This window comes from Eulemur rufifrons, chromosome 2 (genome assembly GCF_041146395.1).
Source record: "Eulemur rufifrons isolate Redbay chromosome 2, OSU_ERuf_1, whole genome shotgun sequence".
NCBI lineage: Eukaryota > Metazoa > Chordata > Mammalia > Primates > Lemuridae > Eulemur > Eulemur rufifrons.
In genome coordinates, this window is record NC_090984.1 from 18,835,732 (window position 1) to 18,863,027 (window position 27,296).

The window sequence follows — 27,296 nt, forward strand, 5'->3', positions numbered from 1 at the left end:
TTAAGGCAACGTAGAGTTATTTGAGGTAGAAGATGTGGGGGGTGCGGACGACCCTGCTGGCCCGGCCTGGCTGCCCCCGCTGCTGCTGCTGGTCCCAGTGTTTCCTCCCCGGCTGCCTGGGTGGTTGCTGCTGCTGGTCCCACCGCTCCCGCCACCACTGCCAGCACCACCGCTGCCACCGCCGCCACCGCCACCTCCACTGCCGCCTTTGCTGGAAGCCAAGGGTGGCGTGGGTGCCGGCGGCTGAGCAAATAGCACTCCTAATGCAAGGACAGAAGAGACACGTCGTGGAGAGTTTAGTCTCCTCTGTACACGCTGGCCCTCGCCCTGTAAGATTCAGCATGACCGTACCCACATTTTGCCTTTAAATTCAGGAGTATACTGATCCCCTGGACCTGCTAAGACACAAACGCCCTCCCCTGAGCTTCTCTTCCATTAGCCTTGTCCACTGCGTACCCAGCGACCACGCTGCTCAGTGATGACAGCACCATCTGGTGGCCACTATGAACCATGTGCCCAACTCCACATTTTTTTACACAGGAAAAGTGGAAAATTCAGCTTAACCACGGATCTGTGCTTGTGGACTTCTTCCTATGTGCCCAGCACAGCGCCAAGCGGGACTAGGGCCGTCCTACCTGTGTACATGATGCCATTGATCTCGACAGACATGCTAATACTGTTGCTGCCGTTGGTGCCAGTCAAGCTCACGGCCGAGTCCTGGCGGCTCTCGGAGGCTGTAGGGAGAAGAAAAACCGCATTTGGGGATGATAAATACATCTGGGAACCGTTCTGTTCCAGGTCCATCTCGCCCACTACACCAGTGTTGCAAAGGCGAGGACTGTATCATCACAGCCAAGCTGTCTCCAGTGCACACAGAAGGTACTCGATATATATTTGTTGAATAAGACTTTATCTGTCTACGGTTGGCTTTTTTTCAAGGCTTCACTGTGACAAATGACATCACGTGACTGACTGTGATGTGAACACGTGTAAATACGTGTTTCCTCGTGCACCTGCACTGATGCTCTCTGCTATCGATGCCAGAAGAAGCAACAGGTCACAGGGTGAACACATTTTTTATCTTAAAAGAGATTGCCAGCCAAGCAAGGTGGCGCACGCCTGTAATCCCAGCACTCTGGGAGGCCAAGGCAGGAGGATTGCTTGAGGCCAGGAGTTGGAGGCTGCTGTGAGATATGATGATGCCACTGCACTCCAGCCTGGGCCACAGAGCAAGCCTCTATCTCCCCATCCACCACAACCAGGAAAAAAAAAAACATTGCCAAATTGTCACCTATGCACACACCCACCAGCAGGACCAAGGGGCCCATTTCCCTACATCCTGGCCAATACTTGATGTTATCAAGCTGTGGGCAGGTGATATCTCCTTCCTAATTTGCACATCCCTGAGTGGATGGAGTTGAACACTTTTTTTTTTTTTTTTTTTTGAGACAGAGTCTCACTCTGTTGCCCAGGCTAGAGTGCTGTGGCGTCAGCCTAGCTCACAGCAACCTCAAACTCCTGGGCTCAAGCGATCCTCCTGCCTCAGCCTCCCGAATAGCTGGGACTACAGGCATGCGCCACCATGCCCGGCTAATTTTTTCTATATATTTTTAGTTGTCCAGCTAATTTCTTTCTATCTTTTTAGTAGAGACAGGGTCTCGCTCTTGCTCAGGCTGGTCTCGAACTCCCGCGCTCAAACGATCCGCCCGCCTCAGCCTCCCAAGTGCTAGGATTATAGGCATGAACCATGGCACCTGGCCTGGAGTTGAACACCTTTTGATATGAATATCCTAGTCATAGCTGCCCCCTTTTTCTACTGTTTTTTTTTTTCATATTGATTTGTAGGTACTCTTTACAGATGTTGGCTCCAAGGCCCTTATTTTGCTACCCATGCGGAGACAAGGAGGGTCCGGGCACTGGGTCGGTACCTTGGCTGTTGATCCGTATACTCATGGGCAGCTGGGCTGTCATGGCCAGGAAGTTCTGCTGCAGAGCTCGCTGCATGAGCCGTTGCTGCTCATCAGCCACCAGGGCCATCTTCTTCTCGGGAGGCTCCCCGGACTCCAGCTTCTCCCGCAGCTGCTCCAGGGCGGCTGCCTGTGCTGCCACAGCTGCTTGGGCAGCTGCCGCTTGCACTGCTGCTGCCTGAGCTGCCACCACGGGGTGGCCTGCAAGGGACACGGGCAGGCGGCCGGGGACTGTGATGGGGATGGCTGAGTCCTCCTCTAGACAGGAGACGAGAGGAATTGGTGGCCAGGAGGGACTGGGCCCTGCCTTCCAGCTGAGGCAGGAATGTGCACCCTCTTGAATACCTCTGCGGATGGGGTTCTCACTTCCTATCCAAGGAAGTCAATAGGTTTTGGAAAAGATATAAGAGTTTATAAAATCCCTTCTAACAGCAGGGTGACTAAAAGTCACAATGGCATCTGGGTGACCTTATAACTAACAATACTAATTATAATAACAGTATTATGATAGTATTTGGCATTGCTATTACAGAGAGACTGTAATATATATAATCATACAAAATACTAGCTAAACAAGAGCTACCACGTCTCGTCTAAGCAGTCAACATGAATCACCTTGGTGGACCCTTTCAATAACCCACATCTACCTAGACACTCTTATCACCCCCATTTTACAGATGGGGAAACTGAGGCTTAGAGAGGATGGATAACTTTCCTAAAGTCACAGAGCTGAAATTTGAGCCTGGGCAGCCCAACTCCAGAACCAGTTCCTAACTATCCGCCCCTCCTCTGCGGCTGAAACAAATACCCTCGTGGGTCCCGCTCACTGGTCCCACTCTGACCTGCTGTATCTTCTTCTCCCCGAATGTTTTCTCCCAGAGCTGTGCCTGGAGCTGCCTCCGCTTGCTGGGTTCCCCACCCCAGACCTTTGGCCCAGGAGCTTTCTAATTTTGAGACCTCCCTGGTCTCAGCTCAAATGCCACCTCCTCAGGAGCCACATGTGTCCCTCTGCATGCCTCGACCAGCATTCCCGGCTTTGTGGACCTGCCACTGCAACAACAAGGCAGTCGCTGGCCCTCCCTCGAGCTCCACCAGGTCACAACCTCCTCTCTCCCTGCTCAGCATGGGGCCTCTCGTGGAGTGGGTACTTGGTAACCATTAGTGAGTATTGTCAGACTCCCCAAGGCTGGCAGGGGCAGACTAAGGCCCACCAAGGACCGAATGGACTATCGTCTGTGAGACCCATTCACCTTAGATGTGACCAATCCTTAGTTTTCAAGGCACCATGGGGATCACGTTGGATCCTTAGGGCAATGGTAGGAAACGGAGAGCCGCCAGCCTGGCCCGCGTGGCAGATGGGCAGGGGGAACTCAGACAGGCAAACACAGGCCACATTGCCATGTGCTGTTGTTGGTGTTTCTGTGTTAGGAAGGATTCAGAGGCTCAGTGGGAGAGAAAGCTGTGATCAACTGGTGATGTCTGCTACAGGTGTGGCGGGAGCTCACCTTCAGGTATCTGCAAACCTGGGGCAGTTGCACACTGGGCACTTTACACACTGAATGCCTCCCAACAACTCTACAGAGAGAAGGGGGTTTCCCCCACTTTACACATAAGAAAGGCCAGGCTCAGCAAGGGGCAGTGACCTGCGCAGGGGCACCTAGCAATAGCTTCGGGGATGGTTCAAGGGCAAATCTGACAGATCTACAATACACTCTCCATGTCTGCCGGGACTGTGTTGAGAAGGATTCTAAAGTCCAAAGAGAAAGACCACAAGGACCAATCAGTAACGTCTGCCATGCACAAGGGGCTAGAAAAATCCCTGGCAATGAACAGCATCAGCTACAGGCTAAAAACTGGGCCGATGCTACAATGATTGATTAGTGATGCCTGGATTACGAAAGTATACAGTGCTCAATTAATGATGCCCGGCTCAGGGTGGACAGGAAAAACAGTGATCAATTAATAATGTCTGCTGTGGCCAAAGGATAGAAGAATTGTGTTTGATTTGTAATGTCTGCTGCAACAAGGAATGGTTATATAGATTGATCAGATTAGCAATGTCTGCCACAACCTGTGTGGGTTGGGGAGATGGTGATTGATTGGTAATGTCTGCCATGGGCACAGCACTGATAGATGGATGGACCGCCCTCTGCCATGCCAACACTTGGCTCTACCATCTTGGTTACCCAGAGAAGGGAAAGGGCATCCGTGCAAGGTCGTGCAGTCAGGCTGAAGCTGAGTTGGGATCAAACCCCAGGCTCCACGCGGCCCCTTACCTTTCTTGATCTTTGGGGCTGGGGCGATAGAACTGCCATTGGTGCTGGCGGCCAGGCCCAGGGAGGACACAGGCAGTTTAGGCGAGGAGAGCATGCCATGTGCCCCGCCTGGCGAGTAGGCAAACAGGGAGCCCCCGAAGCTCTGGCGCCGGCCCTCCCGCCGGTTGCTGTCTATGGCTGCCTGGAGCTCGTTGGGGTTGCTGAGTCCTCGCTTCTCACACTCGTAGGGGTACAGGTACTTCATGTATCTGTGGGCAGAGGCAAGGGGACAGGATGGCACCTGGGCGACCCCCATGGCTCCCGTGGCCCTCTAAATAAAGTAAAACCCCACCACAGCACCACCATCCCCGGCTCCAGCCCCGGACTCGCTGGGCAGCCCCCAGAGTGCCTGATGCTGTTCCCGCTGTCTTAATGCTGTTCCCCGTGACTGTCTAGGCTGACCCTTCCACACTCAGACCACGTCACCTTAGTGCCTGATGGTGCTCATGCCCCCGCCTGACGTTATGGGGCCTGAGGCCACCTGACCACCCCCTTCTCGCCCCATGGTCCTTCTGCCACAGGCCCTCTGCACTGTCCGTTTGCCCCACTCAGAAGGCCCCCGCTCGGCCATGGCAGGCCACTCACTGCGTGCGCAGGGTAAAGGCAGCGCTGGTGATGGACGTGGGCAGGTTGAGGCCCTTGGTGATCTCACGCCACAGTTTCTTGTTGATGACCTCCACGAGGCCACCCTTCTCCGTCACCAGCACGTACAGCATGAACAGGTCCAGCACCTGCTTGGCCATGATGGGGATCCGGTTCACGGGTGTCCCTGCAGGGAGGGCAGGGGAGGGTGAGGCGGGGACGCTGGTGCCATGTGTGTAAGTCTGTGGTCAGCACGGCAGACACGGGCTGGGTGGACACTGGGGTGGGGTGTCCTGGGCACTGCAGGTGCTGAGCAGTGTCCCTGCCCCCACCCACCCCACGCCAGGAGCAGCCCCAGTTGTGACAACCACAGATGCCCTCAGACATGGCTCAGTGTCCCCTGGCGGGGGGCAGATTCACCCAGGGTGAGAACCGCTGCTCAAGAGAGCACCAAGGTGGTAGCTCTGCCTCAGTTTCTCTACCGGTAAGGGAGGAGGGCTGTGAAGAGGAGGGAAACACTGGGGGCCAACCTGGGGACATGCGTGAGACACTCGGGCCTTTGTTATGCCTTCTGCATGTCGCCAACCACAACAGCTGCCAAAACAATTCTGCTGCCTCCCCAAGGGGCCGTTCCCACCAAGATCCCAGGGGATCTGCAGTCACGGTGGGGCTGGGGAGGGCTTGGTTAGCCGGATTTCCAGTTTGGGGAATGGAAGGTGGTGGGCCATACCAGAAGGGCGGTGGGCTGACATCCCTCCAACCTCATCTCCCCAAAGCCGGCTACAGGCACCCCCCCTCGCCCCTCCTCTCAAACCCCTCGCCCTGGCCGTGACACTCTGGGCATACAAGGCCAACTACAGACCACCTGTGACCCCCATGCCCGTCCTGCTTGCAAGGGGTCCCCAGCACCCAGCCTGGCATACAGTGGGCACTCAATCACCAACGGTGAAGACTGACGGGCTCTCATCGCAGGCGAGAGCTGCTGACCGCTCACTCCTTAGGTAAGCCCTTTCAGATGGAGAAACCGAGGCTCCAAGGTTTGACCCGCTGGAGACCGGGTCCAGCATCAGGCGAGAGGCTGGCAGCCTCCGCTCTGCTCCCGGGGCCCCAACGTCGTGCCTTCCAGAACCACCTCCTGCCACCCTGAGTCACTTCCAGGTCCCTCCCAGTCTGCAAAACCCCCAGTGAAATGACACCCTGGGTGGAGGACGACAGACCCCAGATCCCCCTCCCAGAGCCCATGTTTCAGCAGAGATGGAGGGAGAAGCCACCCTAGGCCACAGCCGCACAAACAGCCTCGGGAACGCCCAGAGTCGCCCCCTTCCACCCCAGGACACCAGCGCAGGCCTCAGAGTTGGGAAAAGTGCAAGGAATCCCAGGCTGCGCCCCGCGCGCCGCGGCGGCAGGCGGAGATGTTTACAGAGGCGCTGGGAGTGCGGTGCAGAGCCTGGCACAGCCCCACGATAAGGGAAGGCCGGAAGGTCGTCACGGAAACTGCAGGGTCAGGTGGTCAGGCGGCCGTGGCAGGGAGGGGGCACAGGCAGGACCCCTCCTTGGCCCCAGGAGAAGTTTGGTTCAAAGCTTTTACTTAGAGATACCAGAGAAAGTTACTTTCCCTCCGTCTGGAGTGAAGGAGAAAACGCCTACGGGATGCAGAGGGTGGTGTCCGGGGTGAAGGGTGGGGGGTCTGGAAGATTCTCATCCCCAATGGCCCCCTCATTACAGAGGGGAACAGTCCAGGAAGGCAGCAGGGAAGAGGGGTCCTTGAGGCTGGGTTTTGAGGGACATATAGGAGCTTATTGGTTCCTGCCCTCCAGGAATGGAGGGAGGCAGGGCTGGACTGAGGCTTCTGGGCCCCCAGCCTCACCCACACTTGCCTGGGGGCTCCCCCAGGACACTAGGTGCTGTGCTGGGCACTGGGGACCCAGCAAAATAGGTCAGCTCTGGGCCTGGGAGCTCGGAGCCCTGGGCGGGGGGAGGGGGTGCACAGTGTGGACAAGGTGATAAAGCCAGTGGGCGAAGATCTCTCCGGCCTCACGAGGGGCCGCAGGCCCCGGCCAGGGCTGGGCTCAGTGGATAACACAGGGGGCCCCGGGGGGCTGTGTTCCTTCACCCCAGCACGGGAGGGGTTAACGTAGGCCGCTGGGCAGTGGCCACTGGGCTGGCCCCCACCCCCCTCCCTTCTGTCAGCCTGTGTTTACAGAAGCCGGAGCATGGGCGGGAGGCTGTCTGGACAAAGCAGGGCAGCTGGGCTCCTCGTGAGGGTGGCGAGGGGATGGGGACATCACCCTCTGCCCCGCCCCTTCCTGCCTCTGCAGGCTGCTCTGGGCCTCAGTTTCCTTCCTTGAAAAGCAGGGATTGCAACTGCCCCCACCCCCGGATAGTCCCGGGGGGCGAGGGCTGGAGCAGGTCCCCCTGGCCCCCGTGTGCGCTCCCCGCCCCACCAGCTCCTCTCTGAGCCTCGCTCATCCCGAGGCTCCCTATCTGGGCCTCGGTTTCCCCACCTTGACGCCTGCCTAGACCTGCCCTGGGCCCGGTCCTCCAGCCACGATCACGAGACACTTCCTGGGGTGGGGGAGGGGCTCTGTCCAGGGTCCATCTTGGCCCAGACCAGGGGATGGCTCAGCGGGTACGCTGTTGGTGCTCAATAAATGTGACGACATACTGACCGCTCTGCTTTGGCATGTTCAGGGTGTCTGCTCTCGGCTGAGTTTTGGGGGTGCTGCCACACAGCAGGGACTGTGTGAGGCCCAAATTACAGATGGGGAAACTGAGGCCCCCCAGTGGGAGCAGAGGAGGGGCCAGGACTTGACCCTCAAACTGAGGCCTGGGGGAGGGTTCCATCCACCCCCCACCCCCAGCTGGGACCTGACCTGCTCCCCAAACACAGAGGCTGTGGGGGGATCTCAGTAGCGAGGACCCCCTCATTGCACCCCAGGGCTCAAGGAGGGAGCCAGCACCGTCCTCCCCGAGGGCCCCCCCATCGACCCCCTGCGGCAGAGCGTGTCTGTCCCTCGGACATCTCCAACGTCCCTCCCAGCTCAGGAGCCTTGGATGCCTCCAGCCATGGAAAGCTCACTGCCGCCCCAGCATGTCCGTGGCCAGCAGGGCCCCTCCCACCGCACCCCATTTCTCATGACCTCCCTGCGGGGCTGGGAGTCCTCACCTCGCTTCTGCATGAAGCTGAACAGGTCATCTAGGAATTCCTTCCTTTTGGGGTCTCCATCAAGTTCGTAGAGCTGTAGGGACAGAGAGTGGACGGGTTAGCCGGTGCCAGAGCTCGGGCGTGGGAACTACGTCCTCCCACCCACTGCACGCGGGGCTGGGAGGAGGGGGCTGCCGGCAGGGACAGGAACGGTGGTCCCGGGATCCAGGCCTCCCCTACAAAATCCAAACTTCACAGAACAAATTAAAAGGGTTTGTTTTGTATAATGTGGATTCAGTCAAAAGGCCACACTCAAGGATCCAGAAGGCCACATGCGGCCCCAAGGCCAGAGGGTCCCCAGCCCTGGAGCATCTCCTGAGGTCCCACTGGGCAGATGGGGAACCGGACTCTGAGGCTCAGAGACAGCAAGGCACACGTAGGGGCCTCCTGGGCCCTAACACAGCACAAACCAACAGCCGGTCATCCTTTCACGGCCCCGGAGGCTGGAAGTCCAGAATCCAGGTGTTGGGGGACCCGTGCTGCCTCCCACGGCTCCAGGGTGAACCCTCCCACCTCCCCCGGCTCTGGGGGCTCCTAGCGTCCACAGCTCGTGGCCGTATCACTCCAGTCTCTGCCTCTGTCTCCCCTGGTCTAAGGCCCCCAGCCCACTGGAGTCAAGGCCACCTCCCCTGCTCCCAACCCTGCATCTACTGCGGTCACGCATCGCTCAACAAGGCGTCGCCAGGCGACAACACAGGGTGCGCCTACACAGCGTGTTCCCGTATCCAATACCATGGGCGACTGTTACACGATGGCATTCGTGTATCTAAACACGTCTAAACATGCACACGTCCTTAACCAAAACCTCGGTACTCGGGGTGTGACCGTCCACCTGTAAGGATGCCGTTTCCAAATAAGGTCCCCTCCATGAGTACTGGGGATCCAGGACTACAACCTGTCCATTCTGGGGGCCACACTTCATGCCACGGCAGCGCCACCTGACTGTCCTGAGGGTCTCACACAAGCCCACTGGATCCCAACAGACCACCCCATTTGACAGATGAGGACACAGGCATGACGGCAGGTGTGAGACCAGAACCTGGCGCTGCGGGGTCTCGATCGCCAGCTATAAAGTGACCGTCTCTGCCTGCCAGGGTTATAGTCAGGGAGGAGCGAGACCTTATTCCCCAGGAGCGATGTGGGGAGAGGGCCTCTGTCTGGGATACCGGGGCAGGGGGTCCCGCAGCCGCCAGCTCACAAGATAACTAGACAGCAGCGTCAGGCGGCAGGGTGGGTGGGGGGGGCGGCAATTTGCCGAGGAGGGGCAGAGACAAATACCAGGCTTCACATTAAGCTCTGGGGAATGCGCCAGCCGGACACTGGGGGGCCTTGAAACCACCAATTAGCTCCAGCTGGGATGATCCGTCATTAGGGCCCCAGGACAACGCCCAGCTCCTGCCAACGGGGACACTGCTGCCGGGTGCTGGGGAGGTGGGTGGAGGGCCCGGCCACCCCTCAACCACTCTGCCCCTCCCCGGGCCTCAGTTTCCCCATCTGTGTAACGGAGACAAAGTGAGGGCTTCCAGAAAGGGGCCAGGGCAGCTGGGGGCCCAGACCTCTGCCCTGGGTGGTCGAGCAGAGGGAGGGCAGGGGGAGGGCCGGCTGCCAGGCCTTTGTCTCCGCCCCACAGGCCAGCCCAGCGCCAGACTGGCCGGCCTGCATTCCTCTGCTGATTTATGGTGGCCAGAGAGGCCCGTTTCCCCTTCCCTGCCTGAGGGGTGTGGGGCCTGCAGGTAGACGGGCTGGCCGGGGCCATGGGCGCGGGTGCACACACACACACACACACACACACACACACACGCATACGCGAGAACATGCACACATATGGCCAGGTATGTGACCCCTAGGCTGTGCGACCCTTGCCCCGGGTACCCTCTCAAGGAGGGTTTCCACCACCCAAGTCCATGGCGCACACATTTGCCTGCGGTTTTGTCTGTTTTGCTCCCAGCATCTCGGATGGTGCCAAGCACACAGTAGTTGCTTAATAAATGTGCACAGAGCGAACCTTGATTTTCTCAGCTGCACAGCGGGCCAGGCTGAGCACAGAGTGAGGCAGAAGGACTCGCAGGAGGCTGACTGGGATGGCAGGCACTTGGGCAAAGAGGGTTTCATCGCTGGGGCTGCCCTGGGGGGAAATGTGTCCCCCCCAAAGTTGACGTCCACCTGGGACCTCAGATATCGGGTTGCGATGAGGTCTCACTAGGGTGGGGTGGGCCCTACATTCGATGGCCAATGTCCTCGTAAGAAGAGAGAGAGACACAGGGAAGAGGCTAGAGTGATGCGGCCACAAGCCAAGGACCCTGACCCTGACCCTTTTTTTGTTGTTTCAGGGCCCGGAACCCCCGGAGCTGGGACCCTCCCCGGGACCCCCGCAGGGAGCCCAGCCCTATGGCACCCTGATGCAGACTTCTGGGCTTCAGGACTGGGAGAGGACAGATTCCTGTTGTTCTGAGCCTCTGGTTTGTGGTCATTGTCACGGCAGCCCCAGGACACTATTACAGGGCCCGATGAACTTCAGGGCCTTCCTGGACAAGGCAGGGAACCTGCTCCGAGGTTCTGACCTGAGGGGGGTTCCACACTCCCTACACACCTTTCCTGGCCCAGCCACCACAAGAGACTTCACCACCCCCTGCCTCAGTTTCCCTATCTTTTGAGGAAAGTATTTGATAAAACACAACAGCTTTCCTCTGAGCACCTGGGACTCCAGCAAGCCCCATCTTCCAGGTGGGGAAACTGAGGCTCAGGGAAAGGAACGGCTGCTCCATGACAAGTCAACAAAGGTTGGGCTGGGGGTGCGTCACCCCCGCCCCCTCCCAGGCCAAATAGTGGTGGACTAACAGGCCAGTGGCTGGGCACCGTCAGACCCCCAAGGGGCGGGGGAATTGATCTGAGGCCATAAAGGGGGGACATGCAGGGGCTCCCCAGCTGCCAGTGGAGGAGGCAGCTTTAATGGCCGTTGCTGTGGGCAGCCGGCAACAAAGCCGGGCAGTAAAGGCCGCCCAGCTTTATGGAGCGCTGGCCTCCAGTTCCGCTCTCCTGCAGGGCACGTCCCGCTCTGGCCAGCTGCTGAGGGAGGCCCTGGGGATGGGGAGCAGGGGACAGTGTCGAGGTTCCCCTGTGGCGGTGTCCAGGCCCCCCTTGTGGGCCGGTGGGCCTGGCCTCCTGCCCTCGAAAGGCTCCGAGGTTGCACTGCTAAGCCACAAACACCCTGTGCCAAACCCAGGCCTCGCCCCCCACCTGGGTTCTGCAGCCGGAACCCTGCCCCTCTCGAAGGTAGGGCGGAAAGCTCTGAAATCAGGAAAGTTCCGAAATCAGCCGCATACCATGGGCCAGGCTGGAGACTAGGCAAAACCTCTGGGACTCCCTCTCCGGGCTTGGGGCCACGAAAAGCCGCCTGGTTTGCCTGGGGCCATGCCCTGAGCGAGGCAGGTGCCGGGGCAGCTGACTGTCCTAGATACCGCTCCCCAAGACACCCAAGGCCCCCCAGGGAGGAACCCCCACCTCACCCGCCAGCCAGCCTCCGAAACAGCTCCTGTCCTCATTCGCAACGTTTGCACCGAGCCTGCCATCGCTGATTTTCCCGTTTTCTGCCACCCTCTCACGGTCCAGCCGTGCGGATCTATTTACACATCTGTCCGAGAGCATGTGGGATTCTTTTCTTGTTCCTGGTGTCTAGTATGGGGCCGAACACACTGCAGGTGCTTAATAAATGCATTACATAAACCTCAGTTCTCAGTGCAATGTGTCCTTCTCTGAAGTCCAGACGCACTGGCACACAGATCCTGCAGGGCCGCTGGGGTCCTGGGAGGGTGTGGGATGCTGGTCACCACGGCTGAGCGGATCGTGTCTCTCCTGCCCAGCACCCCCCGCTCCAGAGAAGGGGAAACCGAGGCAGAGAGGGCGTGGGCTCCACTTCCCCCACCTCCCTCCCTGCCGGACCCTTCTCCACTCAGCAGCCAGAGGGGGACCCTCCCCTGGCTACAGCCTCCCAGGGCTCCCCAGCACCCTCTGGCCCCTTCCCCACCCCAGGGACTTTGCATGGCCAGTTCCCAGGTCTGTGCACGCACGGCTCCCTCCTTCCTACCCCAGCATCACACCTCGTGTCACATGCATCACAGGGGACACTCAGTCACCATGTTGGCGAACGAGCGAATGAATGAATGAGAGCAACGTCCTGGTCCCTGACACCCATGGGGGCCAGGAGCAGTGCAGCGGCATGAGGGGCCTGGGCTGGCCAGGTGCAGGGGGGCAGCACCGGGCTTGGGGAGGGAAGGAAAACCTGTGATTACCACCCCAGGCCCCAGAAGGGCAAACAGGAAATTCTTGTTTCCTGTCATTTTCTCCCTCCGCCCCCCCAACAAGAAACTTGGGCCAGTGGGGTTTTATGCTGACCAGGCTGGGAGCCACCTGGGCAGCAGTGACTGGGAGGGGGACCCCTGTGGGTCCGGGGAGCTCAGCCCCAGCTTGGGAGGGGAGGGAAGGTCAGGTAAGATCCCCCCAGGCCCCCGGACTCACGGGGACTCCAAAGGGACAGGCCCAGCTTGGGGAGGGGTTTGCCAGGAGAGGAGGGGGCTGCTGGAGCCCAGCTTGGAGTGGCCCCTCCCCAGGCAGGCTGGACCCGGGGTCCCATCCCCCCTGCTCAGGGTTTCCAGTCTGTCCCCAGACAGGCCCCACCTGTGCAGTGGCGCCCAGGCACCCAGCTCGCCCTGGGGGTTGGGGCGGTGTCCAGTCCAAGGCCGAGGGGCCCCGGCTGTAAAGAAACCACTGTCGGCAGGGCCCCCTGGGAGGACTTTGCCCCCTGCAAGGGCCCCCTCCCGTCTCTCGGGTGGCTCCAAAGTCCACAGAGCCCCACCTTGAGGCCACAGGGCCGGGAGGGGGGCGCCCCTGCAGTGGGGAGGCGCCCGGTGTGGCCTCTGCCGTCTGACCACCAACGTCAGGAGAAACCGAGAAACAGCCCAAGCGTCCGACACTCGGGGACCAGCTGAGCCCCGGCCGCTAAGAATGCCGACCCTAGATTGGGCAAACCGGCATCCGAGGGTGAGAAACTCTCCAAAAGGCACATTTCTGCACCGCCCAACGACGCCTGTGGGAAAGCAAAGAAGTAGGTTCTCCTCTAAGGCCAGACGCAGGTTCGCGGACGCTCAGAAAAGGCCGGAGTGGATGAGTCAGCAGCCACGGGGAGAGAGAGAGACACCATCCGTGCACCAGGGCCACGAGTGCGTGGGGGCCTGGGCCCACTCAGGACAGTGAACAAAGGGGACAGCAAGAAGGTCTCCCCCCTCCAGGCAGGGTGGGCCCCAGGGGAGCAAATTCTTTAATCTCATCTTAAAAAAAAAGTCTCTTAAAAATAAATTTACTGAAGTGAAATTCACGTAACATAAAGTGAACCAGTTTAAGGTGTACGATTCCGTGGCATTCGGTATACTCACGATGTTGTATAATTACTGCTATGATCTAGTTCCAGAATGTTCCATCACCCCAAAAGGAAGCCCCATCCCTATTAGCAGTCACCCCACAACCCCTGCCCAGCCCCTGGCGATCACGAATCCACATCCCATCTCTGTGGATCTGCCTGCTCTGGACATTTCATATAAACGGAGTCACACCCGGTGTGTCCTTCCGTGGCTGGCGTCTCTCACATACATGAACACGCATGTATAATCTCACCTATTTTTGTATCTTTTGGGTTTTAGACAAGAAATAACTCATTGCAACTCCAATGTTTAACCAAAGTTAAACTAAACCAGCTGGTTTTTACCCCTTGGACCTCCCATGACACTTCCTTCTCGCAGTCTCCCAGGGTGGAGGGTGTGAAGGGCTTCGAAATCAAGACTGAGATCGGGCCAGGCCTCTCCCCTGCTCAAGGGCCAGTCATGGCTCCCTACTGCTGTCAGTTGCCCAACTCCCTGCCGGCCCTCCACACGCCTCCAATCTGTCTCCCCTCTTACTCAGTGTGCACTGGCCACCCACCTGGTCCTGCCCCAGGCCTTTGCACCTGCTGGCCCCCTCCTGAAGCCCCTCTCCCCAACTTTAGCCTCTAATTTTGGGATTGGCTCTTTTCCATCCTTCCCTTCTGCCTCCCACGCAGATGACAGCCCTGTGAAGACAGAATTGGGGTCTGCAGGTGCCCAGCACAGGGGCTGGTATCCAGCAGGCACCCACTAAGGAAGGAGGGAAGGAAAAAAAGAGGCCTCGTTGTCCGTCCTCTCTGATGCCCCGCCCCCGGCAGCCCCCACCCACCACAGCCTCTGGCCCCTCGCCCCCTCCCCCTTTGCGCCCCTCCCCCTTCACCGCCTGATAAACCGGGGCGTTATCGGGCACCCGCGGGTGGCGGCAGAGATGACTCAGCACCGGTAGCTGTTGCTGGGGTCCCCAGGTGGGCAGGGTCCCTGGGGGCTGCGGGGAGCCTCCCCCTTCACAGAAACGCCCACGCTGCCCTGGGAGGGGAGGGGCGGGGCCCAGCATGGCCGCCTCCAGGTCCCCGGTGCCCACTCTGCACTTGGGGAAACTGAGGCAGACATGGGGGGGCAGGGATCTGTGCTGGTCTGATGATCAGGTTTGCAGAGGGAAAGATGCAGCCGGGGTGGGTGCTCTGTGTGTCAGAGCCTTGGCTGGGTCCCGTTCCCACCCCACAGAGACCCGAGGCCAGGAACAGATGGACGGAAGGAAGGAGCCCCTCGCTGCCTGTGCTCCAGACTCAGTTTACCCATCTAGGGGCCGAGTCACTGTGATGAAAACGTGGAGGCTGGTGCTATGGCCCCCGCACGGCGGCGGGGATAGTGACTCCAGTGTGGCCGGGGGACATGGGGGGCGGGGGGGATTGCATGTTTGAGGGGTTTTTTTTCCCATTTTGGAAACTCCCAGGACTCCCTATGGAGGAGCTGGCGGCCGCGCAGGGCCGAGTCAGCCACGGGGGTTTCTGCCAGGACAATCCATTCTGCAGCCATAATTGAGCGTTTCTTGTATGCCAAGGCCGGTGCCGGACATGTGTCCCCAGAAAGACCCAGCCTCCCCAGCTCAGGGAGTCCCTAAGCAGGAAAGACAGCGGAAACCCGACGGAGGCACAAGAGGAGCTGGGGAAATGAGACTTGGTGGGAGCGAGGCCCGGCCATGGCCAGGGCAGGGGCTTCCCCAACGCCTGCTGGGCCACCGCGGGCCCTCCCCGGGCCACCATCGCCCCCCAGGTGCAGCAACTGGCTGGGGCCCCCCCAGGCCATCGTCCTTTCGATTCCCGTCAGCACGGCAGGGCCTCGGTGGACACAGATGCCGCAGCAGCTCCGCAGAGCTCGCGGGAAATTGAGGAAGTGATTCTGGGCGGGGCAGAAACATCTGTCCGCTTGACACCCCCCCAGCTCTGTGTCCCCTCTCTGGAAACACACAGCGCCCCACCCACGAGGGAGATATTAATAAAAGCTCCAGAAATGACCACAAAGCGCGAATACACGAGGCCAAAGCTTCAAGGTGCTTCTCTACGGATTTCCGGGTCACGAGATCCCAGGGGAGTACGCTGACGCCAAACCCTCCTCTCTCTCCATTTTGGGGCTTTCAGGTGGTCAGAGGCCACCTTGGAACCTCGGTCTCCTCATCTGTGAAGTGGGCGGGGGTCGAGGGATGGATGGCAAAGACGGCTGGTCAGCTTGCAGCCCATGTCACCATTAGGGAAACTGAGGCCCACGCAGGGTGGGCAGGAGCAGGCCCAGGGTTGAGGATGCACCAGGATGAGATCGACCGACATACACTTCTAGGAAGAGGGTGCAGGAGGGTGGTGGCTGCCCATAGCAGCATGAAACAACATGCAAATTGGGGCCTGTGACCCACTCGGGGGTACCTGCCAGGAGCTGGCTGGGAGCAGCCCCTCCACGCTCAAGGGAGCCCATTTCCCAGATGCAGAAACAAAGGGACAGAGACGGGAGAGCTGGGATGGGGTCCCCGGGCAGCGAGGGAGCCTGGCAGGGCTGGGGAGGCGCACAGAGGGACACGCTCAGCCACATGCCACCCAAGGCACCTGGCACTCGGGGTCACTGAACAAATGCCTCAGATGACGAGAATCTTCTCTCCGCATAAAGTGCAGAATTCGCTGCTCCAGGCCACCCAGGGCACTCTGCACGGGGTCCTGGGTCACCCAACCTGCACACGACACATCCTCTCACCCCCCCAACCCTGGCCCCCGGGGTCCCCGAGCCTCCATCACCCCCAGAAGGAGGCTCCGCAAAGCCCAGGGCCTGGGCCGTGGCAATCAGAACCATGCTGGGGTTTCCTCTGCAAGGAGGTGGCTCATCCCCTGCAGATAGGCCCTGGACAGACCCAGGAGGGTCTTCGCTGATGGGCAGGCATATTCCGGAAGATCCGCCTGGCGTGAGAGATCCAGGGGGCCAGGACACCCCCGCCCCAGCCGCGTATACCAGGTCCCCACGGACAGACATGGGGCTGCCTTCCAGCCTGAGCCTGAAGACAACGGCAGGAAGGAAGGGGCCGCCTCCGCCTCTGCCCCGGAGTTGAGAGGAAGGGGCCCAGGTGGGTTCGGGGTCCCCACAGGGCACACAGGCAGGCACTCTGGGCAGGCCCTGCGAGCACCAACCTCACAGGGACTCACAGAGGGGAGGATGAGGCGCAAGCCAGGGCCACCTTGGGCATACAGTAGGTGCCAACGATGTGCCCTACAGGAGCCAGAGTTGGAGGCAGATACTCAGTGAATGATGATTAATGACAACAACGAAAATAGTAAAATGACAACATCTGGCACTTGCTCAAATACTATCCCCATGTTACAGATGGGGAAACTGAGGCCCGGAAGGAAGAAGTCACAGGTAGAGCTGCCATCTGCACCCCGGTATCCACCCCCAGATGACATTAAGGAAACGAACGGCCCCAGAGGTGACTTCAGGCCCAGGCGCGTTTCCAAAGATCAGCTCTAAGCATGACAGCGGCCGGGCACGTGGGCTGGCGGAGTGCAGGGCAGAGTGCCAGCCCGGGCAGGGGCCGCAGGGTCGGGAGAGGGGCAGTCGGGGAGGAAGTGTCGGGCGGCGCGGTGGGGACTGGCAGGATATGGAAAGAGGAAGAGAAAAAGAGATGGGACAGAGACAGACAGGGCTGGACTCCTGGACCCCCAGCCCCCATCGTGACCCCGGCCCACCTGCGTCTCTGGGAAGAATTTACGGGCCAGTTGTAAAAGGGAGACAAAACAAGACTACTTGGAAGTCGGGCCCTCAGGGCGGGGAACAGGGGTCCTGGGTCAGGGAAGGTCCCAAGCCCAAAAGATCCATGTTCGGAGCAAAGAGTTTTGCGCCCTTAAGCGGAGTAGGGGGCTCTGGGGACATCCCAATGGCAGGACAGACACGTCACAGCCGCACACGGGGTCCTTGGACGCTCCCCACCTGAATAGAGATGCCACACACACGCACACACACGTGGCCACTCGGCACGCACAGTACCCGCAGACCCGCCCAGACGCACACAGACACACCTCGGTGACAGCGGCAGAGACAGGCCCACCATTTGCTGCCGCCTGGGCTCCAGAGCCACCAGGGTTGGACTTTCTGTCTGCTCTGTTCACAGATGGGCCCCCTGCACCCAGACGGGGGCCAGCACACAGTAGATGCTTCATAAATGCATGCCGAAGGACCAGGCGCAGACATACGTGCACACAGCAAGGCTGTTACCCCACGCCATGGCCTTGTGGACGGGATGGTCAGGGTCCCTGGGTCCTAAACCCATCCCAAGGACAGGTCTGCAGCCAGCCGGCGTCAGGGCCTCAGCTTCAAAGCCCATCCACCCCAATGTGTGGCTCCCTACGACTGAGCAGGAACGCACAGCCCTCTCGAGGTTTCGAGTGGGTTTCTTGTGGCTGCTGCGACAAAACTCTGCAAATGGGGTGCGCTCCAACGAGAGATTTCTTCTCTCACAGTTCTGGAGGCCAGAAGTCTAAAATCAAGGGGTTAGGCCGGGTGTGGTGGTGCATGCCTGCAGTCTCAGCTACTGGGAAGGCTGAGGCAGGAGGATCGCTTGAGCCCAGGAGTTTGAGGCTGCAGTGAGCTATGATGACGCCACTGCACTCCAGCCTGGGCAACAGAGCAAGACCCTGTCTTTAAAAAAAAAATCAAGGTGTCGCGTGGGCCACGTCCCCTCTGGAGGCTCCAGCGGAGGGTCCTGCCTGCCTCTCCCAAGTTCTGGGGGCTCCTGGCATCCTTGGCTTGTGGCCACGTCACTCCAGCCTCTGCCTGCGTCTGTGCACAGCCATCTCCTGTGTGTGTCTGCGTCCAATTTCTCGCCACTTGTAAGGACACCTGTCACTGGACCAGGGCTCACGCTGCCCCAACACGACCTCACCTTAACCAATGACAGTTGCAAGGATGCTTTTTTCCAAAGAAGGTCACATTTGGAAGTTCCAGATGGACATGAGTTTGGGGGGATACTGTTCGCCCCAGGACAGGTTTCCTCCTGGGATGAGGGTTTTTATCTGCCTTCTTGTCCATAATCTGTAAGGACATAAGGACGCCACCAGGACCCGAGGGAGTCCACTGCAGGGCACACGTGCTCTCTGCCCACCCTCGGCCCACAGAACCCCAGCCCAGCCCTGACCGAGGGGCAAGGCCGTGTCCCCGCGCCGGGGCCTTCAATGGCCAGATTAGTTACCGTTTAACCCTGTGACCCCCAATTGTCCTCTGGCTGTGCGTGGCCAGCAGAGCAGAGAAGAGGCGGTCCGCCCCCCGCCCCTGCGTGCCCACCCACCAGGCCGGCACCCCAGCCACTCCCTGCGCCGGCAGAGAGCCTGACCGGACGGCGGAAGGCATCTCGCCAGCAATGGGGTTGTGGCGCCACTGCAGGGGACTGGGGGACAGCCCCCCCAAGTCAAGTGTCCCCTGGGTCAGGCCTCCAAAGGGCTGCCTCGGGCCGGCTGCTGGGGCCTGTCATTCTGGCCCAGTTGGCGCCACAGGATTTAGGGGTTTGAAGGGTTCTAGACACTGGCCCTTTGTGCTTGGAAGGGAAACCAAGGCACACAGTGGGCAGAGCCCTGCCGGCAGCACCCCCAGTGGCCCCGTCCAGACCTGGGTGGTCACTGGGGCTGTGTCAGCAAGGCCAGCTCCAGATCTTTGCCCCGCTGGCCGACGGCACCACCCTCCAAGCAGTCGCCGGGGCCAATGGTTAACTGGCCCCCCAGGATCTCACGCTCACGGGGTGGGGTGGGCACACGAGGCTCCCGGGCACTCAGGCACACAGGAAGGGCGCCCACCAGCATCTGTGTGCACACACGGGGAGCCCCGACAGACACGCTCTGGGATATAGGCTCACACGCACGCATGTGCTTGCAGACACTCCAGACACGCACGCGGCCACATCCAAACAGAACAGCCACTCGACACTGTCACCCCGCTGCGGACACAGACATGCAGGACACCGGGGCAGACACGCCTGGATACATGGTCTCAAGCCACACACGTGTGTGTCCGGACACCTGGGACACACTCGCCGAGATGTCCATGCAGAACAGGGATGCAGAAAGTTTGCCACGTCACATGGTATGCACAAAGACCTCTACAAACATGCCACACACGGGGCCGGGGACACGCCAGCAGACATGTGAGATGACAGATACGTACAAAAGATCCCCCAGATGGGTCCTCGGGACCCCAGAACATGCACATGTGCCACACACACAGCCACACGCAGACCCACGGAAACCAGCACACACCTGGTGTGCAGAGGCGCGAAGGGTCTGAGGACACATGTCCTGGAGAAGGATCCTAACTCACACAGGGTCCGGCTAGGCAGGGGACCCTCGAGCCCACCCGCCATGTCCGCACACCCAGCACGCACGCCCTCGTCATGCCACGTCACCCGCACCCACTCCCCGGCCGGGCACTGAGTCGGGCAGACACTCTGCCCGCCGGGCACCGCTCCCTGGAGCGCCGCGTGTGTTATTAGAAAGCGTGGGGCGGGGCCAGGCGCTTGGCAGCCACCGCCAGGGTGGGGAGCAAGCGGTGGACGTGGGGCCAGGCCACGGTGGCGATGACCCCGCGGCTGTGACCTGGCGGTTGGGTGGTGGTGCAGGGGCCAGATAAGGCTCTTCCGGCTGAGTCAGCGCAGCTCTCAGGGCTGGCACGGGCCGGGGCACGGTGCCAAGGGGCTGGCAGGCGGGCACCTCCCCGCACCCGCCGAGGCCCAGCTGGCTCCGTGCCAGCAGCCACAGTGGCTTTGATGAGGCAGGCACTGCCCTGGTGGGGAGCGCTGGGTGCCCAAGGGGCTTCCCAGCAGCCCTGCCCCCACCACTCACGTGCCGTTGGGGCTCCCAGGGCCCCAGGAAGACGCTGGCACCGGAGCTGTCCCAGAGACCTGGCTGGCTCCCAGCCCTCTCGACAATCACACTGTGTCTTGAATACACCAGATTCTGCCACACACAGAACCTGGCACCTGACCTTGGGCCTGAGTTGTGCCCTTTGTCCAGAGCACCCTCCTACCTTGTCCTCCCCTGGCCCCAGAGGCCCGGCTGTGGCGCTGGCCTATTCTACTCCTGCCTGGACCACGGACTCCTCCATGCCGTCCCCAACACAGGCTCCAGAAGGGTCCTCGCAGCCTCTCTCTCCCTCCCCAGCTCCAAACCCTGCCAAGGCTCCTCTGAGCCCAACTTTGGTTTGTCCTAACGTCCTGCCCACTCCTCCCCTCCCACATTATGCTCCAGCCACACTGTTCCAAGAACCAGGTTCTGCCTTTGGCTATCTGACCAACTCTTACACATCCTGCAAAGCCCCAACTCCAATGCCCCTTCCTCTGTGCAGCCTTTCTCTCAACCCCTTTAGCCCAGCCCTGACCCCTCAGGGTTGGGAGTACCTGTGCCCAGTACTGGCTCTCACCAACCTGGGGGTCTCCCAGGCAGGATGAGGAAAACGTCTGCCACCCCCTCCTTGCAATTCCAGCTCCCCACACCCGCCCCACATGGCCCCAGGCAACTCTCATGAGCCCAGAGATGTTCATTGTGGTATTGTTCACAACATGGAAACAAGCTCGCCGTGCTGGTGTCCAGCCAGACAAGGTAAAACCCTACAGCAGCTAAAGAGAAGCGGGTGGCTCAGGACACCCCAGTAACGATCTGAACAAACCTCAGAAAAGCAGCATGTCAAACTCAGCATCAGGTAGAACCTTCTCGCCCCCACCACAAAGATCACATCTTAGACACCCCATGGGGCACGTTCCTGGGTGTCCGCGGGTAGGGATAGGCCCAGGGAACCCGTAGGGTCAGGGCACAGCTTGAGGGTCGTGGCAAACGCTTCCTTTTCCCTCTCTACGAGAATGTTATCAAATGCTACTTCTGGAACCGACAGTGGATTTTTAAAACCTATCAATGTGCATTTCCCATAATTAAAGAAATCTAAATGAAGTCCAGGCTCAGTGGCTCACGCCTGCAGGCCCAGCTACTCGGGAGGCTGAGGCGGGAGGATCGCTCGAGCCCGGGAGTTGGAGGCTGCAGTGCGCGACTGCACTCCAGCCTGGGCTTCCCCAAAACCCCACAGCCACGGGCTCCCTGGGCCATCCCTCCACAGTGCATCCTGGGGTCAAATCCCAGCTCTGACACCTCCCCCACGTGACCGTGGGCAAGTGACTTGAACTCTCGTGCCTCGGTTTCCCCCTCTGCACAATGGGGACAAGAGCAGTTCCCTCTTTGTGGGATCAAGTGAGGAGACCGGAGACAACATGTATAAAACACTCCGTCTGCTTCCTGTGCATAAACGACTGTATTTAAAAACCAGCTAGTGCCGTCGCTTCCACACTTCTGAGCTTGTCGGCTGGCTCTGTGGTGAGCAGACTTTCCCCTGGGAAGCAGGGGAAAAAGTCCTGACATTTAATGCAAATTAAAACCACAGCGAGAAGCCCCACCACCCCCACCAGGAAAATAAGAATCAAAAAGTTGATGACAAGAAGTGTTGGTGAGGATACAGAGGACCCGGAACTCTCCTACAGAGTTGGCGGGAATGCGCCATGGGGCGGCTGCGCAGAGCAGTGCCGCAGCCCCTCTAACGGGCAGACACACAGTCCCCATGTGACCCAGTAATTCCACTCCCAGATACACAGCCGAGCGCAACAAAAGCACACGTCCACATAAAAACTTGTGTGGCATCACAAAGCCAAAAGGGAGAAACAGCCCAAGTGTCCATCAACGATAAGCAGATAAACTCAACATGGTCCATCCACATGTGGAACATCACTCAGCCACGAAAAGGGACGAGGCTCTGACACAGGCCACAGCGTGGTGGACCCTGAGGACGCAGTGCTCAGTGAGAGACACCAGACACAGAAGGACACACAGTGTGAGACTCCGTTTATATGAAATGTCCAGAATAGGCAGATCCACAGAGATGGGACGTGGATTCGTGGTCACCGGGGGCTGCGGGGGATGGCAGGATAGGGGAATAACAGGGTACAGAGGGTACAGAGTTTATTTGTGAGTTGATAAAAAATGCTCCAAAAATCAACTGTGGTCTTGGTTGCACATATCTGTGAAGATGCTAAAACCACTGAATCGTATACCTTGAAAGAGTGACTTGTATGGTGCGTGAGTTATATCTTAATAAAGCTGTCTAAAAAATTTATTTAAAACGTACTCAACACTTACTGAGTTATAGAGACTAAAGAATCGAATTCTTAAGTGGCTTAAGATCTGTGATTAAGGGGCTGTGGGTTTAAAATCCCACCACGGCCACGTTCTGGAGCCCAGGCACAGCCGCGTCGGGGACAGGACGTGCTACATCCAGGCAGCGAGGTCCCCAATCGCACCCCACCAATCCCTGGCCGGCCTCCTTCAGTGCGTCCCGGGCTGCTGCCACGAGGTTCCAGGTTTCAAAGGAAAGCGCCGGTAGCTGTGAGCCTGCCCCTCCCGGCCCCTCCCCGGCCTGGCTGTCCCCCAGCCCTGCAGCTGTCGAGGATCTGCAGGCGGAAGTGAGCCCCAGGCCCTGCCAAGACAGACCAGGGAGGAAGACGCGGATGCCGTGCCAAGTGGGCCGCCAGCCGGCCAGGGCTGCCACGTGCCAGGAAGGAGGTGGGGCAGGCGCCAGAGTCAACACGGCCCCGGCCAGGGGGTGGCCCCAACATCTGCTGGGCTGGCTGGGCCCAGGCCACTGTTGACACTGGCTGCACAGGTGTCTGGCCAGCTGCGCAGGAAGGCGGCACGGGCAGCTGGACCTGCAGCCAACACCCCAGGACTGCAGGGCCGCCCCACCTGCCCGCACCCTCAGCCGCCATCCCCTGGGAGCCTGATCCCACCCCAAGAGAGACCCACCCTGGCGGGGCTGCATCGACCCCCCTACACCAGAGCCAAGCCCAGCCCAGCCTCAGGGCCTTTGCACAAGCTGTTTCCGTTGCTCCCGTGGGCGTGCCTGGCTCCTTCTTGCCGCATGAGACTGGGCCCCCAACATCACATCCTGACTTGTGTCTAGAGCTAAAGCTGTGAGGGGCCTTCTCATCCCCTGCAGGGACCACCTTACTGTCACCCGTGGCTTGTTCGCTGAGCTCGACCCCAAAACGCCAGTAGGCACCAGAGGAGACCGCCTTCAGGACACTGAGGCCCCAGCCCCCGGCCTCAGTTTCCCCACCTCAGCTTCTTGCTGCAGAAGAGCCCCTGAATGGCCTGGGCCTCTGCAGCACCTATGACCCCAACCCCAGCGTCCCACAGACTGGACAGTGGCTCCCGCGGTTGGCCTTCGTTCCTGGCATGTGGAGGCCCTGCCTGGTCTGGCCTGGCCACCCAAAAACATCCCCGTCAGCATCAGGCCTTGGGGGCCACCTGGACGGGGTGTGCGGCCTGGGGTCCTATCGACCTCCGACCCCAACAGGCCTTGACCTCCCTCTGAGCCCAGCATGACCCTGCAGGGGTGGAGGTGCCTATTCGGCACCCGCCGCCCCCCACCCTGAGGCCTGGATCCAGGGCAGATGGCAAACGTCGGGTGAACACACACATGTACCTAAATATAACTCGCCCTCAAACGTGCGGTCTGTGTCATCTTAAACTCAGAGGATGTCAGGAACCCCATGCCATGAGACGCCGCCCTCCAACCCTGAGCCCCAGTTTTCTCACCTGCGAAATGGGGGCAGCTGCAGCGCGGCCCCTTCTGCAGGGGAGAGAGAAACCAAGGCACAGGGCAGAGGAGAACCGACAAGTCACCCACTGCACTCACCAGAGCACAGGCTCAGGCTGAGCTCCACACACAATGACAGTCCGACCCCAGAGCCTCCCCTCGGGGCCACAAATGGGGGGCCCAGTCACACCGCCCAGGGGGCACATCTGCCGGCTGCCATGCTCAGAGCCTGTGCCACACCAGGACCTGGAGCTCCACCCGGCCCTGGCCTCCCGCCTCCAGGTTCCTCGGAGCTCTGCCCTCGGCCTCGCCAGGGCGGCACCCACCACCTGCAGCACCGGCCCTCACTCTCTGCATTCCCGCCTGCAATTTCAGTCATTTGTCAGTTTTTGGCCCAAACGGGAAGTCTGGAGGGCTGGCGGGACTAGAGCGCCCTTTCCCACCAGCCGCCCAGGGATGCTGGGAGCAGGGAGCCCCCATGGTGGCCTCAGGCCCTCCCTGGGGGCGACTTGGAGCCAATCCTGGAAGTCCAGGTTCCAGAAGGGGCCACCCTGGGACAGATGTGTGTCCCCCAGCCAGAGCCCACCCCCCTAGGGCCACCCCGCGCTGTAGCTTGAGTCCTGGGCCAGAGGTGAGTTCCCACCGGCTGCCCTCCGGGGCGGCCGGGGCAGGGCCCAGCTGGCCGAGGGCTGGAATGTGAGCCCGCTGGCCGGCAGCAGCCATCTGGTTTCCATCTGCCCAGCCCAGCACGGCCCAACTTCAAAGGATCCCCGCCCAGCCACTTCCTCTGGCCAGGCTGCCTGCAGGGAAGAGCCAGGGCGGCCCCTGCTTCCTCCTTGCCCCTCCTGGGTCCCAGGGTCCCCGAGATTCCCCTGTCAGCCTCAGCGCCAACCACCGACTCGGAGCCTCGAAAGTCCTGGCTTCTGCCGTCCACCCCAGAACCATGCTGGAGCCACCCCAGCGTCCCCTCAGCCACCACCTATGGCCGGCAAACCCCCACAGCTCTCTGTAGACTAGACTCCACCAGACCAACAGGCTGGCACCGTGTCACCAACGCCCTCAACTCTCTGCCTGCCTCACTGGGCTCCACTGACAACAGGCGCCAAGCTCAATCCAGCCGCCTGGCCCTCGCCCGGCTGCTCCCTCCCTAGACCCGTTTCCTTCTCTCTGCCTTCACCTCTGCTTCAGCTCCCGGTGTGAGTGCTGGGTAGCCCCCCCAGTCTGCATCCTGGCTGGCGCTCCCCATTCATTCCCACAGCAGAGCATCTAACGGCCGGCGCATCCCTCCCACGAGACGAACAGGGCTTCCCCGGATCCGGCACCAACTCTATGCCTGGCACTCGGCGGCGCTCTCGGGAACTGCGCCCGACTGCAGGACCCGGCAGCTGCCAGCGCTTGTGCCATGCCGCCCCCACGTCACGCCGCCCACCTGCTTGAATTGCTCCTCGTATGTCCAGTCTCCGTGGTCCGGTGGCTGCAGCTGGGGTGCCACGTGGGTGGCCCCCCGGGGGTGGGCAGGGCCTGGCCCTGGCCGCTCCTGGCCCCCCAGTGCCCTGGGAAGGCCATCGCTGCAGAAGGCCTGGGGCGGCTGGGCCTTGTGGGGGAACAGGGCGGCAGAGCCCAGGCCGGCAGGGCCCGGGGGCCCCAGCCCCTCCTCATCCTCCTCCTCTTCTTCGTAATCCTCCTCGTCCTCCTCCTCCTCCTCCTCTTCCTCCTCCTCCTCTGCCAGGTCTTCCTCGAGCTCCTCCTCCTCTTCCCATTTCGGCTTCCTGGGGCGAGCAGAGTGCAGGAGTCAGAGGAGACAGTGCCAGTGCCCACCCAGGGCAAGCTCCCCTCCCTGTCCCCGCCTCGGTTTCCTTCTCTGACGACAGGGAGAACCAGCCTCCATGGGCTCAGGCTGCAGAGGGCTTGTGTGCACAGCCGAGCGGGGAACTGGCCATGCCCATTTTGTCCCCTATTAGCCCAGAACGGCATGAGCTGCCCCTTCATCCTGAACCCCAGACCCTGCCGGCCTCCCAAACCCCTGGCTCAATCCCGCCCCCAACCCTGGCCCCAGCCACACAAGTGTCCTCTTGGGGTGTGAACACCATCGTGCCAGGCTAGCCTCTGCCTCAGGGCCTTTGCTTACACCATTCCCTCCACCAGGCATACTGTTTCCTCTGCCAGGGCTGTCACCTTCCCTCACCTCTACCTAAAGCTGGCCTCGCCCCACGCGCCCCCACGGCACCCCTGCTGGGTTTGCCTGGCAGTCCCTTGCATGACCTGCCACCACCTGCTTCTCTGCCTGCTAAAGGTCTTCCCAGAAAGCTGCGGGTTCCCAGAAGCAAGGCCTCAGCATCCTGCAGGTCCTGGTGGGACACGCTCTCTGTGTGGACCCCACCAGGTCTTCAGGTTTTCTCTACCTGGGCAACAGAATCTACCATAGCCACGTGTGGCCACATTGCTTTAAATTAACTAAAGCGAAATAAAGTTAAAGACCAGATTGGCGGCCACATTTCAAATGCTCGGCAGCCACATGTGACCGGAGGCTCCTGCACCAGCTAGTGCGGAGAACGTTTCCACCATCACCCAGAAAATTCTACCGCCTGGCACGGCTCCTGACATTAGCCCCAGAGGATGGGGTTTTGCCTCTCCTTCACAGCTGGGTCCTGGGGCCCAGAACTGCCCAGCATGCGCCCATTTTGCAGATGAGCAAAGTGAGGCTCAGGGCCCTGGGATGCCCCTGCCCCCCAGACTCAACTCACAGGTCCTCGTCCGAGCCCAGCTCTTCAAAGTGCCCGTCTCCTGGCCCTTCCCTGCCTCGGCCAGGCTGTGCAGGTGAGCCCGGTGCCCCCTCCCGGGCGATGTCCTCGTCCTCCGAGCCTGGGGGCCCATCCTCAGAGCCACCAGGGCTGGGCGGATGTCCAAGGCCGGCGGCTGCAGCCCTCATGGCGGCCAGTGCAGCCATCTGGGCCCGCTGCATCCGCGCATCAGGCTCTCTGTCCTCGTCCACGGCAGCCCGAGCCCGGGCTGGTGGGCAGGCGGGGGTGTCGGGGGGCGGCTGCTGCCGGGCCTCCAGCTCCTGGCGTGCCCGCTGCTGCCGCTGCAAGAGCGTCTCCATCACGGCCTGCAGCTTCATGGCCCTGCGGGCCGGGCCACCACCACCCCGGCCACTGGGGGTGGG

At 60.5% G+C, this 27,296-nt stretch overlaps 1 protein-coding gene across 1 annotated transcript; it reads right to left on the bottom strand.

Moving 5' to 3' along the window:
- Window positions 1-27,296, bottom strand: ARID3A (AT-rich interaction domain 3A). The gene is made up of 9 exons (XM_069456660.1): window positions 26,878-27,296; window positions 25,563-25,902; window positions 8,031-8,103; window positions 4,868-5,051; window positions 4,244-4,491; window positions 1,929-2,225; window positions 636-734; window positions 171-260; window positions 1-116 (listed from the first exon to the last, which is right to left on the bottom strand). Exons 1-9 carry the CDS (start codon window positions 27,249-27,251, stop codon window positions 1-3), a joined length of 1,821 nt encoding a protein of 606 aa, XP_069312761.1. The 5' UTR covers window positions 27,252-27,296.

Coding starts and splice junctions, on each gene's coding strand:
- ARID3A (XM_069456660.1), bottom strand. CDS start 27,251: ATGAAGCTGCAGGCCGTGATGGAGACGCTCTTGCAGCGGCAGCAGCGG. Junction 735..1,928: donor TATACGGATCAACAGCCAAG/GTACCGACCCAG, acceptor TTCTCCCTACAG/CCTCCGAGAGCCGCCAGGAC. Junction 261..635: donor CAATGGCATCATGTACACAG/GTAGGACGGCCC, acceptor TCCTTGCATTAG/GAGTGCTATTTGCTCAGCCG.